We start from the raw sequence: 18,521 nt of genomic DNA on the forward strand, positions 1-18,521 counted from the left end.
GTTCATATCGCAGTCTCACGTAGCAATCTGGGTACACTGAAAGCTGGTCCAGAATTGAAACTCTTCAAGGGGTTTGGCCCCCAACTTCTCGGGGATATAAAGCTTCCCATTCAACATGGGCATGTGTTCCGTCTACCTCCAGGGTTTGGTTTCGGGGCATTGAGGGAGGTCAGATATTTTAAGGGGCTTAGCAGAGCCCCTGGAAGCGCCAGGGCTTTTCCCTTCCTGTAACTCTCTCTTCATCTCTTTGAGATCTTGCTTATTCTCCTCTTGTTCCTTTCAGAACAGTGTCAACATTTGCTGGATCGACTCTAGGAGCGCTTTGCTCCTGGTGACCTGTCTAGCCAGTTGGGGCTGAAGAGGTTGATGGCATAGGTTGATATGCCGACACAGTGAGCTGAGGGACCTCAGTCACCGTCAAAACGGATCTTTCTTCCTCCGTGGGTGGTTGAACCACTTCTTTCTTATTCAAGGCCTTCTTGCAGTAGGTCCTGTCCGGTGTCAATGGACACCTCCAACATTCGATTGAGCCTTAGGGAACAATAGGCACTTTAGAGATTTGTTAGGTAGGTAAAGTCCCGGAGAGTTCTTCTTGAAGCCTCATACTCACCTTCGAAAGGTCTCCCTTGCTCTATACCCTGACTCCGTAGTGTCAGGGATATCTTTTCCAAAGCCGTCAGTCAGCAAGGTCAAGCGATTGGAGCGACCCTTCGGGTGCCAGTACCTCCGGGATCCAGATACGATGCAGCAGGGTCATAAGACCTGTACATCATAGGCCCACAAAAGTTCTTACTCTTGTGGTTGCAGAACACAACTGTACACTTCACCATTGGCTCCTCCTGTAAGGGAGAAAAAGGGTGAATGAGTACTAGGTTGTTTATATCATTGATATAATGTGTACTGTACTTATAATACGGGTCCTAGTACCTCGGGGATCCAGATACGATGCAGCAGAGGGCATGAGACCTGTACATCATAGGCCCACAAAGTTCTTACTCTTGTGGTTGTAGAACACAACTGTACACTTCACCATTGACTCCTCCTGTAAGGGAGAAGAAGGGTGAAATGAGTACTCAGTTGTTTATATCATTGATATAATGCATATATAAAAAATAGTAATGCATACTATTATATTTAATAGCTTAGGATAGTAAGCTAGAAAGGGAATAGGAAAGACTCATATCTGCGTTTCCTCTCACAGGCAGTTGCTGAGACCTCCGTCAATATTAATATTTAAATTCCTTATACAGTAAGGGAAAATACAGCGTGGAATAACTCTCGTACGTAGAGCCGGAGCTAGTAAATATTTATATCAAGTCCTCCACCTGTTAAATATTAATACTGAATGGTTTTTCATGAGTGTCCTGATAATCAAAGGATTCATCAGGGTGTTGAGGGAATGCTTCAACCTCAGCATGTTATGCGGTCCCAACATAGACTGCGAAAAGATACACAGAGTATGTTAGAAATACCTGTACTACTGTATTATTATATACTGTAGTTTTCTAACTATTGTATTGTTATATATTGTAGTTTTACTGGCTACTGTAGTGTTGTATACTGTAGTTTTACCGGTACATTACCCGGGTTAGGCTAATGCCTAGCGGCACTAAGTGATAGAGAGAGAGAAAGAATGGAACGGAGGGTTTCCTATTATTATGGTTCAGCACTATAAATGGAAGTGTAGGAGGGCTACTGCCACCTAATGTAATTGTCTCCTTGCCAGAATGAGAATTCTAATGGAAGGGGAGGAATGCATCTGATTATAGGTTCCATTCAGCCACAACTTTTGCCGCCGGCTGTACTGCCGGTTGTGAGGTATGTGGATGGCAGTCCAAGAGGGGACTGAAGAATTCTCAACAGTATATTGGGTTTCCCACCGGCAGCCATCAGGGCCGGCTCCGTCTTCCCCCCGGGGCATTCACTTCCTGCGAAGGAAGGACATAAGGGGGAGTTGCCCGAGGCGGCAACCTACCCGCCACTGGAAGGGTCCCTGCTGGCAACTAGTCAACCCTGCAAGCCGGGATGATTGTAGAATACCGGCCAAAAGAATGTAGTGACGGCTATGCCGACACTAAAGGACAGAGTGGGGGAGGGAAAGGGGTCTTATAGTTTGCAGGAGAGAAAGGCAGCAGCAAGTATGCCGCCTACTTTCGGCTTCAAACTAAGGAAGCATGGCTTCCTGTGTCGACGCTGTCGTGAGCAGCAGGGGAATAAGAATTCCCCTGTCGGCGACATTGCTGGTTATAAGACACGTCTTATAGTCTACAAGGGAGAAACGTGGCGGCAATTATGCCGCCTACTTTCGGTTGTAAAGTAGGGAAGCATAGCTTCCTTTGCCGATAACGTCATGGCCAGCAGAGGAATCACGATTCCCCTATCGATGACATTGTCGGCAGCAAGACAATACACCCTGAGTTACTGTCATACAGGGTACTTCAAAGCTGGGATTCTAGGCGGCAAAGAAGATCGACAGTAAAAAACTATCCGAGTCAAGCTGGAGTTAACTATTCGTTGGCGATGACGGAAGGTAGGGTTGCTGCTTGGGACGATGGCGCTCAGGGGGGAAGAAGGGTTTATCCTCTTTTCTCTGAAAGAGAAGCGTATCGAATTATACCAATAATTCTAGGGGATATGTATATCCCCGACCAAATTAATAGAAGCGATACTAGAGGTTAAACAATGGAATTAACATTACTAACGTATACCAAATAGGTTAGGCTAGCCTAACTCGAGTGGGGACCGCGGCTACAAGTGATACCACCGAGATCCTATCGTATACGAAAGAAACGTTATATTTTGGAAGAGGAAATATTATATATGTATATTCGATCTTACCTAGTATAATTTTGCCTAACTAGCTAGAAAATTTCTTTATAGCTAAATACCGGGAGCGTTGCACTACTAACTAAATAATTGCATTTATGACGTGCGACAGCAGCTCAAAATGGTCGCCTCCGAGGTTGGCTGTGCTCCACTTATCACACTTAAAATATTTCAATTCAACTGTGAGAAGGGAGCTATGAATTATACACAGGAAAGATAAAATACTCAACTTTCCAGAGGATGGAGATTGCATGATAATACAGTATTCCAAAAAACAGTAACAACACCGAGAGAAACATGGGAGAGCACTTAGCTTAAATGCTACAGTTCAAAGGAATGATGGGCCGTAGCAGTACAGGGAGGGGGCCCACCCGGGTACCTTGATAACGGCTCCCCTTTCGTTCGCCACTCTTCCCCCTCAAAGAGTTGAATCTATTTGGGGTGAAGATTGCTCTGTGTTGTATAAAAAAATACGTCCCCTGATATGATGCGACATCCTTAAAGTTATATTACGAATGAATCGCGCCAGGAATTAGAATTCTGGAAACCTTTGGTTTATTTCTCTGGGAGTATCACTGTAGCAAATATCCCTTAGAAAGGCTACTTAAAGGAACCTTCCATCAGGACGACATGGCTGAGCCCAAAAAACACGTAATAAACTAACCTGAGCTAAAATATAAATTACTTTAACGATTCAGAAAGCTAATCTTTGACAATTGCAAACTTACAGGAAATGGGATGTTGCTATTGGCTTCACTCTGTGTGTTTTTTCAGAACACTCCATCACTTTTTTTGCATGAAAGCTTTTCACTGACTTCTTGGTTATGATTGAATTAGTAAAAATGAAAAATTAAGTAACCAAAAAATAACCTCAAACTTTTCACACACCAAACTTTTAGACAATGTTGGTTACTCATCGTATCACTTGTATCTCTCACAAATTGTTATTTTTACCCAACGTATCGTACAGTTAGCAATAAATTATATATGTAAACATAAATATTGAAGAATTTCTCACAAATTAGCGATGTCTGTAGTCACTATAGTCGATAAAGGGATATTCGGGTAGGATGAGCGGACATAATCGCATTTTTACCCAAAAAGAAAGTTTCTAAATGACATAATCTTTCGTCTGGTAATGGAGCAGACCTTTTACATTGTAAAAATTGTGAAATAAGAAAATGGCCGACCAAATATGACTATTTTCTAGGCTGCCGATATCCTTGAGGGAATTAGGTTTTCATAATTAATAAAAATACAAATTACCAAATAAAAAATTATTTTTTATATTTTTCTTATTGTTTTCAGATAGTTTTGAGAAGTAAAGTAATATCTTAGCATTACATTGCAGAGAAGTATTAAACTAGTACTATAGTATATTATTAAATAAAATTTCTATATCAGGTGCATTTCCTGAAAGCATGTACAGTACATTGATTATGATTTAGAAATCACATTTTTATTTATTTTACAGGTATTTGATATCCTGACGGCATATAACCACTGGATGCATGACGATATGACTTGGTTTTGTCTGACTGTACTCTTTATATGTGTTCCATCCATTGTTATGACAGCAGTTTCCCTTTATTGGTAAGTCATGTGAATTGCAGCTTTTCAATTGATTATTTGTTTCTACTTGCATACAAACTTTCATCTTTTAATTAGGAATATTTATTCAGTGTGAGCCGGAAAATCCATCAAATATTTAACAAGATAGGTGCTCCTCGCAAGCAGCTGGCCACCAAGGCCAGGAGGAGTCAAGAAACCCCATCTTTACAAGCCTGGTACCGTAGCCCTCTGTGAGGTCCCTCGCTACCAGAAGAGCACCGAACTTCTCATCTGGAAGCTGCCCTTCCAGTGTCTGGTGCATGAAATTGCACAGTTTTAAGACTAACTTTCGTTTTCAATCCTCTGCTGTCATAGACCTTCGGGAGGCCTCTGAGGCTTACCTTGTTGGCCTCTTTGAAGACACCAACTTGTGTGCCATCCATGCCTAGAGTTACCATCATGCTCAGAGATATCCAGCTGGCTCGCAGCATCCGTGGAAAGAGAGCTCAAGTGTATACTGTACTAACTAAGCACCACACTCGAGGTAGCCACCCGCCTGCTTGACTGTATCATATCACTTCCCTTTGGCTGCAGAGACTACGGACTTACTCATTGCTGCTCTTCCCAACTGTTGGATCTTTTCTTACTTCGTTTGTGATAAGTGTTTGTATGTTCCCACATTATTATTCAATGAGGTGTTGTTATAACTACTGTACTGGAAAGTGTTAGAAACTCTTCCCATCTGTCTGAAAGTACACTCAAATTTTGGCTTTTTTTATCTGTTCTTGCATAAATACAAACCATTATCCTTTAATAGGAGTGTTACTTCAGTAAAGCTGGAACAGCCATTAAGATTTAACTAAGTAGTTATAACTACCAGCTGGCTAAGGATAAGCCCTGTCCATCTGTTGGTCAGCTAGACACTCACTTTGGCTTCGGCCGCAAGCAGTATACACTTACTCTTGTTGCCTCGTTAATCGTATCTATTTTATTCATTTTCTTAAATTGGAAAAGTTCTTTGACAGTCTATTTGTCAATACAGGAAGGAAAAAGAAGAAAATAACTAAGAACACTATATCCTTCTGGCTAAGAGAAGTGATCTCCAGATCTTTATCATCCTCTCTGGGGTTTGGGTTAGAGCCCATGACATCAGAGGTGATAGCACCTTTCTGGCTTTTCACCTTAACATCTCTGTGGCGCATGTTCTTCAGGCAGGTGTCTGGAAATGGCAGACAAAATTTACAGCCCAATACCTGCAGGATGTGACCCACAGTTTCATGGATGCTTTTATGCTTGGACCTGCCGTATCTACCTCACCACCTCTTACAAGACAAGTAACTTTAGGTTGAGGGCTAAGGTTACGAATAAGTCTGGGATAAAAGGAATGAATTATTATTATTACTATCTAGCTACAACCCTAGTTGGAAAAGCAGGATGCTATGAGCCCAAGGGTTCCAACAGGAAAAAAATAACCAAGCAAGGGAAGGAAATAAGTAAACTATATGAGAAGTAATGAACAATTAAAATGAAATATTTCAAGAAATGTAACAACATTAAAGCAGATCTTTCATAAATAAACTATAGAGACATGTCAGCCTATTCAACATAAAAACATTTGCTGCAAGTTTGATTTTTTGAAGTTCTACCGATTCAATTACCCAATTAGGAAGGTCAATCCACAACTTGGTCACAGCTGGAATAAAAATTTTAGAATAACGGTAGTATTGAGCCTCATGATGGCGAAGGCATGACTATTAGAATTAATGGCATGCCCAGTATTATGCACTGGAAAGTACGGTCTGGGGAGATAGTATGTAAAGCATGGTCAAGAATTATGAAAAATTTTATGCAACATGAACGACAGTGCCAGAGATTAATATCTAGATCTGGAAAATATAATAAACTGCAAGCTCCTGTCTAACCAATTAAGATTAAAATCAGCAGCTGAATTCCAGACAGCAGAACAATACTCAAAACATGGTAGAAGGAAAAAATTAAATCACTCCTTCAGAATAGATTGATCACCAAAATTCATGGAAGATTTTTTCAATAAGCCAATTTTTTTTGCAATTGGAGAAGAGACAGACCTAATGTGTTTTTCATAAGTAAATTTGCTGTTGAGAATCACACCTAAAATTTTAAATCATACAGAGTTAAAGAATTATCATCAATGCTGAGATCCGGATGTCAAGGAGCCACTATCCTCGACATACAATCATACTCTGAGTTTTGTTAGCATTCAACTTTATGCCCCATAATTTGCACCAAATTTTGCTAGATGTCTATTAAGGGATTCAGCAATCCCAGATCTACATTTAGGAGATAGAATTGATGCAAAAATAGGAGAATTATCTGCATATGCAACAAGCTTGTTTTCTAGGCCAAACTAAATTTCATGTATATATAGTATTAAAAGAAAAGGGCCAAGAACACTACCCTGAGGAAAATCAAATATCACTGGCCTTTTCCATTTTCTTTCAGTCTGACCCTCTCTTGGGATAGTTTTGAAAGCCTCATCAGCTGGTCTCATGGAAGTGGAGGTAAGGTCATCAACCTTTTAGCTACTTTGTGTTTAAACACAAGGGAGTCTTTTCCCCACACCTATGAGGGGGAGTGTGATGTATCTATGCAAACCTACTACTTTATAAATTGCTTTGTTGCTCATTACTTTAGCCAGGCATACAACACAGAGTTGTTGCTCAAGCTCAGTCACCTTGAGGCACGGGCCGTGATCCTCCACAAGCATACGTGGTTCACGAGGTATAAGGAACCCTGACTCTTCTGCATATGATTCTACATCATATGCAAGAGTCGTGAGTATGCCGGTAAAGTCCCAGCCAGTTAGATTGGGTATTTCCGCCCACCTAATAATGAGTCTCCTGTAAATAAGGACGATGGATTGTATTTGTGTAGGAACAAATGGCAAATTTTTAATGTAATTTTTATTTTTCCCAACTATACAAACCTGAGTCCTTTACTCAAACTTTATCACTGACACCAACCCCTGAGTGAGTCATTGTCGCAATCAAAGTGAAGAGCTTTGAGCTGGCTGGGGCCTGTCGCCTCCCTGCTACTGCTATCTACAGGTGAACTGCCAGCTGCTTGTTTACACCTCATTAAAGATTTTAACTGCTATTTGTTCCAACACAGAATACTTACCTCGAACTACTTTCTTAGGAGTATCTGGGATCTCCTCCCAACCGATCAGAGTTTTGTGTAGTTTACCCCTAGTCCCGTTTTCTATGAGGGGTAACTTCAGGTGGAGTGGAACATGCCCTGAGGCTTTCCCCCAGGTCAGAGAGCATGCTTGCTCAGGTCTCGATCTCCAGTAAGTTCTCTGGTCGCGCCGTGATAACATCTCGGCGCTCTCTCTTACCCCCGACCCCCCTTTTTGTGTCTTTCGAGGTCCCCACGTGGACTTATTATTATTATTATTATTACTATCCTAGCTACAGCCCTATTTGGAAAAGCAAGATGCTTTGCCCAGGGGCTCCAATAAGGAAGAATAGCCCAGTGAGGAAATGAAATAAGGAAATAAATAGCTGACGAGAACAAATTAAGAATATATCATTCTTCCTCCCCTTATCCTCTGTGTTCGTCGTGTAGGGGCAGCTTATGTTCTCCTACAGCCACGTGTCCGGAGTGCAAGTCCTGGAACGTAGTGCAATGGGTGCGCTTCGGCACCAAGAAGAAGAATACATCCAAGAGGTCTCATAGGAAGACGAACCTGTCCTCGCCGCTTACTTCTCCCGATGCCTCGTCGAATGGAGCTTCTTTATACAGCCATCTTCCCCTACCCAGAGTAGGGGACGAGGTAAGTCAGTTATGGGGAAGTGCCCATTGCTCTTCCCCAGGAGTCTGAGTGGGTGCGGTATAGCACCAAGAAGAAGTAGGCGACGAAGAGGTCGCCTAAGAAGACTAGCGCCCCTTCCCCCCTTGCTTTGCCGGGCATTTCGTCTGACAGAGCTTCCCTACCACCATCCCCTACCCAGAGTAGGGGATGAGGTAAGTCCGTTGTGGGGAAGAGGGCCGAGGCCCTTCCCCAAGAGTCTGATCTTCAGGATAGTGGGGTTATGGCGTCATTCCAGACGAGTGAGGTGCTTGAGGGAGGGGCGGGAGTGTTTTGGGAGACGGAGTCCTGGTGCAAGCAGGCCACGTCTCCTCTGATGACCCCATGTGGGGGAAAAATGTCCCTAATTCTTCTCCAGCCTCTTTGGCGTGTTTTTCAGTCACTTCTGCAGCCGAGGACGTCGCCGAGAAGGAGCCTCCCAAGTCTGAGTTGCAGTGTTCCCTGGACCGGCAGTCCAGGGATTTCTCGCCACGAAGGCCATCCTCCAGACGCAGATATGACCCTCGCAGGGAAAAATGCGAGAAGGCCACTTCAGGCAGGCGTAAGGCCGCGAAGCTTCCGGTTCACCCCGCCAGCGGGGGGAACCGTGCTTCTTTACGGGCAGCCTGGCCGAATCAGCACAGCTGGTTCGGCCCTCGGACTTATAGGAACGGTTCCCTCCGTCGGGTCAGCCCACGGGATCCGCGTCCTCGTCCCCCAGAGAGAATACACGAACGGTAGTCCTCGCCGGCACGGCGATGCCAGTTCTGACCCCCGAGCCTTGTGCGGAGGCTCCCGCCGGGAAGACCGGTACCACCGCAGGGGAGTGCCTGTTATTCCAGAACGGAAGCGCCCGGTGCGAGTGCCCGGTGACCCGGCTCTTCGGGATCAGGCCGTAGGTTCTGCGGACGGTAGAGAAGGTTCGTTCGTTCCGACGGTGATGCCCGCCCTTCGACGTGAACCCCGACAACCCTACAGCAGGCTCTGGCAGACCGGCATAAGTCCTCCAAAGACCACCTAGCTCGGCACGAGCGCAGTGGACCCAGGACGGAGGCCCCCGTTCCGACGGTGATGCCAGTCGCCAGGCGTAAGTCCGCGAAGGGTCCGGCTCCATCCGCCCAGCGGAGAGAGTCGCCCCTTCGGTCTGGCAGTCGAGTCCTGACCTCCAAAGGCCACCTAGCTCGGCACGAGCGCTGTGGACCCAGGACAGAGGCCCCCGTTCCGACAGGCATAAGCCCGCGAAGGTTCCGACTTCTCCCGCCCAGCGGAGAGGGTCGCCTCTTCGGACTGGCAGCCTTGTCCCGGCCTCCGGTCGTTTGATGGCTAGCCCTGAACGGAGGAACCAACTAGCCAGCACGGGGAAGCCCGTGGCTCCATGGATATCCGCAGGAGCTCCATCCTTCCAGCGGAGGTAGCCGCTGGATCGACCCGGCAGCATGGCTTCCATACCCGGTACCACGACTGCTCCATTCAGGATTCGTGGTCAACCGCTGGTAGGCCAGGGTACTCACACCCCACGGATTCCCCGGGAGGGGGTAGACCCATGATCCAAGCATTGGAGGTGGCCACTGACACACCCATGATGGCTCCATCCGTGATAGAGCCAGCCGTGCCATCGTCCTGGTCAGCCCCATTGAAGCATTGGAGGGGGCCGCTGACACTCCCATGACGGCTACCTCCGTCCTGGCGGCTCCATCCGTGATAGAGCCAGCCGTGCCATCGTCCCGGCCAGCCCCATCCAAGCATCGGAGGAGGCCGCTGACATGGCAGGGTACTTAAACCCCACAGATCTCCCCGGGAAGGGGTAGCCCCATGACAGGTACCTCCGTCCCAGTGGCTTCATCCGTGATGGAGATAGCCGCTCCATCATCCCGGCCAGTCCCATCCAAGCATTGGAGGTGGCCGCTGACGCACCCATGACGGATACCTCCCTTCCGGCGGCTCCATCCGTGATGGGGCCAGCCGTGCCATTGTCCCGGCCAGCCCCATCCAAGCATCAGAAGAGGCCTCTGACATGGCAGGGTGCTTAAACCCCACGGATTTCCCCGGGAGGGGGTAGGCCCATGACGGCTCCATCCGTGACGAAGGCAGAGTGGTTGTTCCCCGAGCGGGTCGAACGGGGCTACTGTATTGCCTCCCCAGTGCCTGTCTCGGTGGCCGCTGGAGAGGGAGCCCCGCACCTTTGCCCAGTGCCTCTTCGGCTCCGTCCGCCCGTCGGATGTAGAAGTTGGCACACGTAATCTTTCCCTTGCCTTGCCCCCCGTAGGGGAGCTTCGACTCCTCAGTTAACCTTCATACCCTCCTACTCAGACTCCAGGAGAGGACGTTCAGGCCGCGGCTCTCGAAGGAGTTAGGAGGGGAGGCCCCCCCCCTACTCCTGCTGGCGCCTCAGGTGGGGGGATGTCTCAAACGATATTGGCAAGCATGGCGGGACCACGGAGCGGATCTGGGGACCGTAGCAGTACTAAGGAGGGGTACAAGCTTCCCTTCCTAGCGGACCTCCACCTCGGATCCCAGATCATCAGGCGGAGTGGTTGGCATCCAGAGACCCCTGGAGAGTAGCAGTATTGCAGGAAGAAGGCTCGGCAATGCTGGCGAAAGGGGCAGTAGAACCAGTCGAGAACCGAGTCCAGGGTTCTACAACAGCCTCTTCCTGGTGGAAAAGGTGACAGAGTTCTGGAGACCTTTCAGCCCTCAACAATTTGTGTACAACACCGGCTTCAAGATGGACACTCCGAAGTCGGTCCTAGCGACCTTGAAGGAGGAGGACGGCTGAGGTCCATAGGCCTCAAAGCCGTCTACTTCCAGGTCCCTGTTCATCCCTCCAACAGGAGGTTCCTAAGGGTAAATTGGAGTACCAAAACATGGCAGTTCAAAACCCTATGCTTCAGACTGTCGACAGTCCTCAGGGCTTCACGAAGGTCTTCTCAACAGTTTCAGGCTGGGCGTACGAACAGGACGTCCGCCAGATTCGGTACTTAGGTGACTGGCTGTTGCTTTCAGTCCCAGAGGAAGTACCGAGGGAGCAAGACGAGAAGCTCCTGCAGTTCTACAACGTCTTAAGTATCATCATCAACCTGGATAAGTCCCGGCTGATTTCCTCCACCAGGATGACCTACCTAGGGTTGGTTCTAGACTCCCGGATGGCGAGGGCCTTCCCCTCCGCGGAGAAACTGGACACCCTGAAACAGATACTCTGGCCCTTCCTGTCGGGCCAACCCAGGAGAGCCAAGGTCTGGCAAAGACTGAGAGGACTCCCCGCGCTAGATAGTCCTGGTGTCCCCAGAGATGAAGGAGGTCCTGGGGTGGTAGCAATTGGAACGAACACCCTCAAGGGAATGCCCTTTTCTGCCGACCCTCCGGAGATGCTCCTGTTCACTGGCGTATCCAAGGAGAGATGGGGTGCTCATCTTCTCGACAAAATGGCAAAAGGTAAATGGGAAGTCGAGGAGACGAACCTGCACACATACGTGCTGGAGATGAGGATCGTCCATTTACCCCAGGGAAGCTCCGGGTATCCGGGGTGCGACAACGCCACGGTGGTGGCCTACGTGAAAGAGCAAGGAGGACTAAGTCGAAGGAACGGTGCAATCTCACGATGGAGTTCCTAGGATGGGCTGAAGTGGAACAAATTAAATTTTTCAGCCAGGTTCTCTCCGGGGAAGAGGAACGTCTTGGCCGGTGGCCTCAACTGGAAGGGTCGAGTGGTAGGGCCCAAGTGGTCCCTACACCCAGAAGTGGTCAAAACCCTCTCCCTGAAGTGGGGCTCGCCGGTGTTCGACCTCTTCTCCACAAGACTAAACGCACAGCTCCCCGTGTTCTGTTTTCCTGTGCCAGATCCAGCGGCAGCGTTCGAGGATGCCTTCCAATGAGACGGACGGCCAGCCAGTGGGTGACTTTGGTAGCGCCCTGGTGGCCAGAGAGGGAGTGGTTCGCGGATCTGGGACACTTCCAGACAGACCAGACCTTCTCCGGCAGCCTCACTTCCAGAGGTTCCACGAAAACCCTTGGTCCCTCCTTCACGTGTGGAGGTTATCGAGCGTCTCCTGAAAAGGAAGGATTTCCGTCGAGGCCAGCATCAAGGATGACAGGGTACCTGAAGCGTTCGTCAGTCGAGGTGTCCCTGGCGTAGTGGGCTACCTTTTCTAAGGGGTGCTCCTCGAAGAACATCAGGCCATTAGGGGCCTCCATTCACGAGCTAGCAGATTTCCTGGTCTATCTCAGGGACGAAATGGGCATGTCCATCCCAAGTCTTCCTCCTGAAGGACATAGGCCTGGGTTCCTCCAGGTAGATCTCGACGCTCTTCAGGAGCTTCGAGCAGTCATTTTTCCGTCAAGCCGTTTGAGTGCCCCAGGGGGTTGTGGCTAGGGTACTTGAAGTTGCTTTTGGAACCTCCCTTCGAGCTTCTAAAAGACATTCTAGACAAGGAGCTCATCCTCAAGGCAGTCTTTCGTTTAGCTCTGGCATCAGCAAAGAGTAGGTGAGATTCCTGGCCTGTCGTACGAGATCTCACACTCGAAGGGTTGGCGAGATTCTACTTTCAGATTCTTACCCTCCTTCGTAGCCAAGACTCAGAATCCAGTTGTTTGGGACCCCAAAATGGAATTGTTCCCAGCGCCAGCTATCCCTCGCTCAGACAACCCGAGGGATTTGCAGTATGGCAGTATTTAGAAAGGACAGCTAGACTTCATCCCGAGATCAAGAGTCTGTTCATTTTCCTCGGGACTGTGAAGGAGCCAGCTTCCAAGAACACTTTCTTCTTCTGGATAAGGCAAGTGATCGTCAGGCCCTATAGTAGTGCAGGGGTCCCCTTTCCAAGAAAGCCCAGACCCCACAGCATTAGGAGTCTAAATGCTTCTTTGGCATTTGAGAAGAACATGGCAGTGGGCCAAAGCCTGCGGGCAGGTACTTGGTCTAACCAGTCGACCTTTACGGCTCACTGCTTGAAGGACTACTCGAGAAAGTCCCTGGGCGGTTTCTCGCGCGGTCCCGTCATTTCCACGCTCCAAATGGTTTAAGGGCGTAGCCCCAGTGGTAACTGCAGGTAGCGAGTCCAAGAGACACAGGTTCCTTCCTGAGCCCTTGTTCTTCCTTCCCCTATTCCCTTACCGGAAATGGCTCGGGTAGCCCCCTGAAACTGCCATGGGATACACTATCATTGGAAGGACATGTCTCATAGGATTCTTGCAGAAGTGAGTTATATAGACACTAAGATGGTTTTTTGCGTAGTTTTCCCTTGTTCTCGTGTTTTTTTTGAGGTCAGCAGAACCTAATCTCCTACCTAGGTTCCTCTTCTATTCTCGTCACGGTCTCTAGGTCCTGAAGGACACTCCCACCTCCTAAGGTATAAATCTCCTAAGAAAGTAGTTCGAGGTAAGTATTCTGTGTTGGAACAAATCACAAATTTTAAGTAATTTGTATTTTTCCTAACAATACTTACCTCGAACTACTTTCGGGTAATGGCCCGCCCATCCTACCCCGAGTGCCTTGCTGGACTTCATAGATACCTAAACTATCAAGAACTTGCTGGAGATCGAGACCTGAGCAAGCATGCTCTCTGACCTGGGGGATAGCCTTAGGGCATGTTCCACTCCACCTGAGGTTACCCCTCATAGAAAACGGGACTAGGGGTAAACTACACAAAACTCTGGTCGGTTGGGAGGAGATCCCAGATACTCCTAAGAAAGTAGTTCGAGGTAAGTATTGTTAGGAAAAATACAAATTACTTAAAATTTTTGATATTTCAGCTTGCACTGTTACCTTCTATAAGTATTGTATGGTTAGGAAAAATACATACAGGGTATTACGTTAAAAATTTGTTATTTTAAAACATTTTTTTGTTTTCACATTGGTATGCTTCTATTTATGATATGGAAAATAGGTTTGTTTTTTATAGAGTATAATAATCTTCTAATCATATTAGGAAAGAAGTGATTTTGTTTATACAGTACTTTGCTTATGAGTAAAACGTAAGAAATTTCTCGCATTGCAGGTATATAAAAGATCATAACAACCCTGATGTTCCAAAGGCTTCCGTAACACGTTGGATTATTCGAGTAGTGCTACTGCTTCTGCAACATGGACCCATTCTCAGGTAAGCAATTACCTGGTTGTTCACTGATTACATTTGTTTGCATTGTATTGTAGCTGTCCCTCAACTTATCACTGGTATTTGACTTACTATTTCCAAGATCTGCCTCAGCTCACTTCAATTCCTCTTAATTGAAAGTCCAAGCTTGCTTGAGGGTTCACTTAGGTTCACTATTCTATCTTATTTATCTTCCTCTTGTTTTTTTAAGTTTTATAGTTTTATGAATGAAAGATCAATTTTGATTTTGTTACTGTTCTTACAATATTTTATTTTAATTGTTCATTATTTCTATTGTAGTTTGTTTATTTCCATGTTTCTTTTCCTCACTGGGCTATTTTTCCCTGTTGGAGCCCTTGGGCATATAGCATCCTACTTTTTCAATATTAAACTTACCCGATAATCATGTAGCTGTCAACTCCGTTGCCCGACAGAATTCTATGGAGGGATACGCCAGCTATCACAATACTAGAAGGGGGTGTACTTACCAGCGCCACCTGTGGCCAGGTACTCAATCATTTGTTGTTGACACCTCCTCAATTATTCCTCTGTCGTGCTTCCGGCTAGACGTTCTGGGATACGCTCATGGTCTTCGAGTTTATTCATGGATATTTGGTGAAGTATTCTCTTAGATTAACGGCTGTCGCATACTGGAATCCTTTTTATATTAGCTAGTTAGCTTTTATATAAACTCTGATTAACGGTTAATGAATTTTTGCTTGTTTTTGGATCACCCTTTGACTTACTCTTTGAAACAAGATGTCTGACGTTTCGCAAGCTCCCTCCCATAGACGATGTAGGTCTTGCAATAGGCGTATTCCGAAGGTCTCGGTAGATCCTCACACCGCTTGTTCTGACTGTAGGGACAGGCCCTGTCTATTAGAAAATCGGTGTGAGGAGTGCGCCGGACTTTCGGAATTGGATTTTGTACGTCTTTTAAAATATTCATCCAAGTTAGAGAGAACTAGAGTTAGGAGAAGTTCTTCTCACTCTTCTATGTTTTCCTCACCTCATGATCCCCTACCTTTTCCTACCCCTGTAGTGGCTACCCCCGAACCTACTGTGTGCCCTCCGCCTGATATGTCAACTGTTTTGCGTGCTATTCAGGCTTTAGGAGATAAAGTAGAATCAGTGGTAAGTGACCATAAGTCTCTGATGGCCGAGGTTAAAGAACTGAAGGTCAAGAGTGCAGTGGGTGGAAATAGTGCCAGTGCTGTGACGAGTGCTAGTGTCTGTGCAGTGCCAAGTGCTAGTGGTGCCAGTGTGGTGCGTGAGGATTTTTCTGTGCGAGCCAGTCGTCCTCCCAGTCCGGGACCTCTTGCAAGCTCCCATGCCCAGGGGAGAAGCAATGTCGAAGGGCTTAAGGGTTCGACAGGCCTTGTTAGGCGCACAGAATTATCCTCGGTGGTTGCGGGCGTGTCTTCCTTAGACCGTCACTCCCACCTGCAGACGATTGAGCCCGTCTTCTCGTCCGCTGATCTTCATGCAGGGAAGAAACGTTGGTCTCAGGTCTCGAGACCGCTTAAACGAAGAGTTCAGTCAGCGAGTGCTCAGCCAGGTTGTAGTCATTGGCTCAGCTCCGACTCGCCTCTGTCATCGGTCGACTGTACTCCGCCCAAGAGGAGTAAGGTTCTGCCTTTACAGACCCCGACTGTGACTTTACCTCAGTCTGTTATCGTTTCTGCCGACCCCAAGTGGACCCTGCTTCAGTCCATGCAAGTTCAGCTTTCGGACTTGATGCGTGAGTGTCGGGCTGAGAGTGTTGCACCTCCTGCACTCCCTCCACCTGTTCTCGCTGCACCTGTGCTCGCCCAGCCTGCACCTGCTCCGCCTGTGCTCGCCCAGCCTGCACCTGCTCCGCCTGGTCGCAGCACCATCTGCCAGGCGTACGATGTTGAACCACTTTCGGAGTTTGCTGTTCACAGTGTTGTTCAGCCTCAGCCTTCTTTAAGGCAACCCTTGCTTTGGGATCAGGAGAGTTACACTCTTCCTCCTCCTCCCCTTGCTGCTCCACCAGTGGTGCAACTCTCGGTTGGGGTACAACAACCTCTCCCCTCCGTGAGTCTGTCTGCTCAACCAGCGCTGCACCGAGTTCAACCCTCATCTAGGCAAGCTCATCTACACCATGCACTTGCGCCTCAGGAGCCTCAGCTTGCTAGAACTTTACCTTGTTCTGCGCAGCCTCAACCTTCTCATGCTCCACTCATCTCTCAGGAACAGGAACGGACTACTCCGCCTCCGTCCTCCGCTCAGCTGGTGCAATCCTTGGGTGCAACTCTTGCTAGGAGTCAACCTCCTTCACCCTTGCACCTGCCTTCTGCTCCGACTGTTGTTCAGCCTATGCAGTCTGAACCTCAGGTTTTCCCTCAAGTTGAGGAAACCTCTGTTGTTGTTCCTACCCGTTCTGACTCTGCGGTTCAGCATTCTGGTCCTTTTGCTTCGCTACCTTCTGCTGATGAAGTGTCGGATGATGAGGAGGCACATCTTGATCCCTCATCAGACGTGGAGGAGTCTAAGCTTTCTCCATTGTCTGTTGATTTTAGAAAGGTCTTGGCTCTACTCAGGGAGCTTTACCCTGACCACTTCGTCTCTGCTGTTCCCCGCTCCCCTCCATCTGAGTTTTCGCTAGGCGTGCAACAAGCTAAGTCGAGCTATACTAAGCTTGTCCTAGCTAGATCCTCCAAGAGGGCCTTAAGGACCTTAGGGGAGTGGCTTCAGTCTAAACAACACCTGGGCAAGACTTCCTTCATGTTCCCTCCAACGAAGCTCGCATCGAAAGGTTGCGTTTGGTATGCCACAGGGGAAGCACCAGGCTTGGGAGTTCCTGCCTCTGCCCAGGCTGACTTCTCAAGTCTGGTGGACTCGCCTAGGAGGACTGCGATGAGACGCTCGAAGGTTTGTTGGACCTTCTCAGACCTGGATCATCTTCTGAAAGGGTTGTTCAGAGCTTTCGAAATGTTCAACTTTCTCGACTGGTGCCTGGGAGCCCTCAGCAAGAAAACTTCTCCTGCGGACAAAGACTCTGCCATGTTAATTATGTCCTGCATGGATAAGGCTATCAGGGATGGATCGGGTGAGCTAGCGTCGTTATTTGTATCAGGGGTGTTGAAGAAAAGGGAACAACTGTGTACCTTCCTCTCAGCCAGCATTACACCGTGCCAGCGGTCACAGCTCCTTTTTGCTCCACTCTCAAAGTTCCTCTTTCCCGAGGAGCTAGTTAAGGACTTGTCGGCTGCCCTGATACAGAAGGACACGCACGATCTTGTAGCCTCATCGGCTCGTAAGTCTAAGGTTACCACCTCTGTCCCCAAGACTTATCGCTCTCCAGTGGCTGATACCCCGGCCACTAGGTTCATACCGCCCTTTCGTGGTAGAGCCCCCAGCCGAGGAAGCTCCCGTCCAGACTCTCACAGGGGCAAGTCTAGGAAAGGACCCAGGACATCTAAGGGAAAGCACTGACTCTCAGATTCTCCAGACAACAGTAGGAGCCAGGCTCAAGATCTTCTGGCAAGCCTGGGAGAAGAGAGGTGCAGACGCACAGTCTGTCAGTTGGCTGAGGTACGGTTACAGGATTCCATTCTGCCTCAAACTGCCTCTGACCACATCGCCCATCAACCTCTCTCCCAACTACAAAGAAGAGGACAAGAGGCTAGCATTGCAACAGGAGGTGTCGCTACTTGTGCAGAAGAAGGCAGTGGTTATAGTCCGGGACCATCAATCCCCGGGCTTCTACAACCGTCTCTTTCTTGTGGCCAAAAAGACAGGAGGTTGGAGACCGGTGCTGGACGTCAGCTCTCTCAACGAGTATGTCACCAAGCAGACGTTCACAATGGAGACGACCAAGTCGGTCTTAGCAGCGGTCAGACAGGAGGACTGGATGGTCTCATTGGACTTGAAAGATGCATACTTTCACGTTCCCATTCATCCAGACTCCCAACCTTTCCTGAGATTCGTTTTCGGAAAGGTTGTCTATCAGTTCCAAGCCCTGTGTTTTGGCCTAAGCACAGCTCCTATGGTCTTTACTCATCTGATGAGGAATGTAGCGAAATTCCTGCACTTATCGAACATCAGAGCCTCCCTCTACCTAGACGACTGGCTATTGAGAGCCTCCACGAGTCGTCGTTGTCTGGAGAACCTCTCTTGGACTTTAGATCTAATCAGAGACCTAGGTCTATTAGTCAATATAGAGAAATCTCAACTCATTCCCTCCCAATCCATTGTGTACC

General features: G+C 47.9%; 1 protein-coding gene across 1 annotated transcript in view; it reads left to right on the top strand.

Moving 5' to 3' along the window:
- Positions 1-18,521, top strand: part of LOC137651177 (XK-related protein 6-like) — a 77,133-nt gene that overhangs the window by 29,209 nt on the left and 29,403 nt on the right. Inside the window, exons 2-3 of the mRNA XM_068384323.1 lie at positions 4,301-4,419; positions 14,200-14,301. Coding sequence (XP_068240424.1) covers positions 4,301-4,419; positions 14,200-14,301 — 221 coding nt within the window. The remainder of the gene's footprint in view (positions 1-4,300; positions 4,420-14,199; positions 14,302-18,521) is intronic.

The sequence above is a fragment of the Palaemon carinicauda genome, chromosome 12, assembly GCF_036898095.1.
Source record: "Palaemon carinicauda isolate YSFRI2023 chromosome 12, ASM3689809v2, whole genome shotgun sequence".
In the NCBI taxonomy this organism is placed as follows: Eukaryota; Metazoa; Arthropoda; class Malacostraca; order Decapoda; family Palaemonidae; genus Palaemon; species Palaemon carinicauda.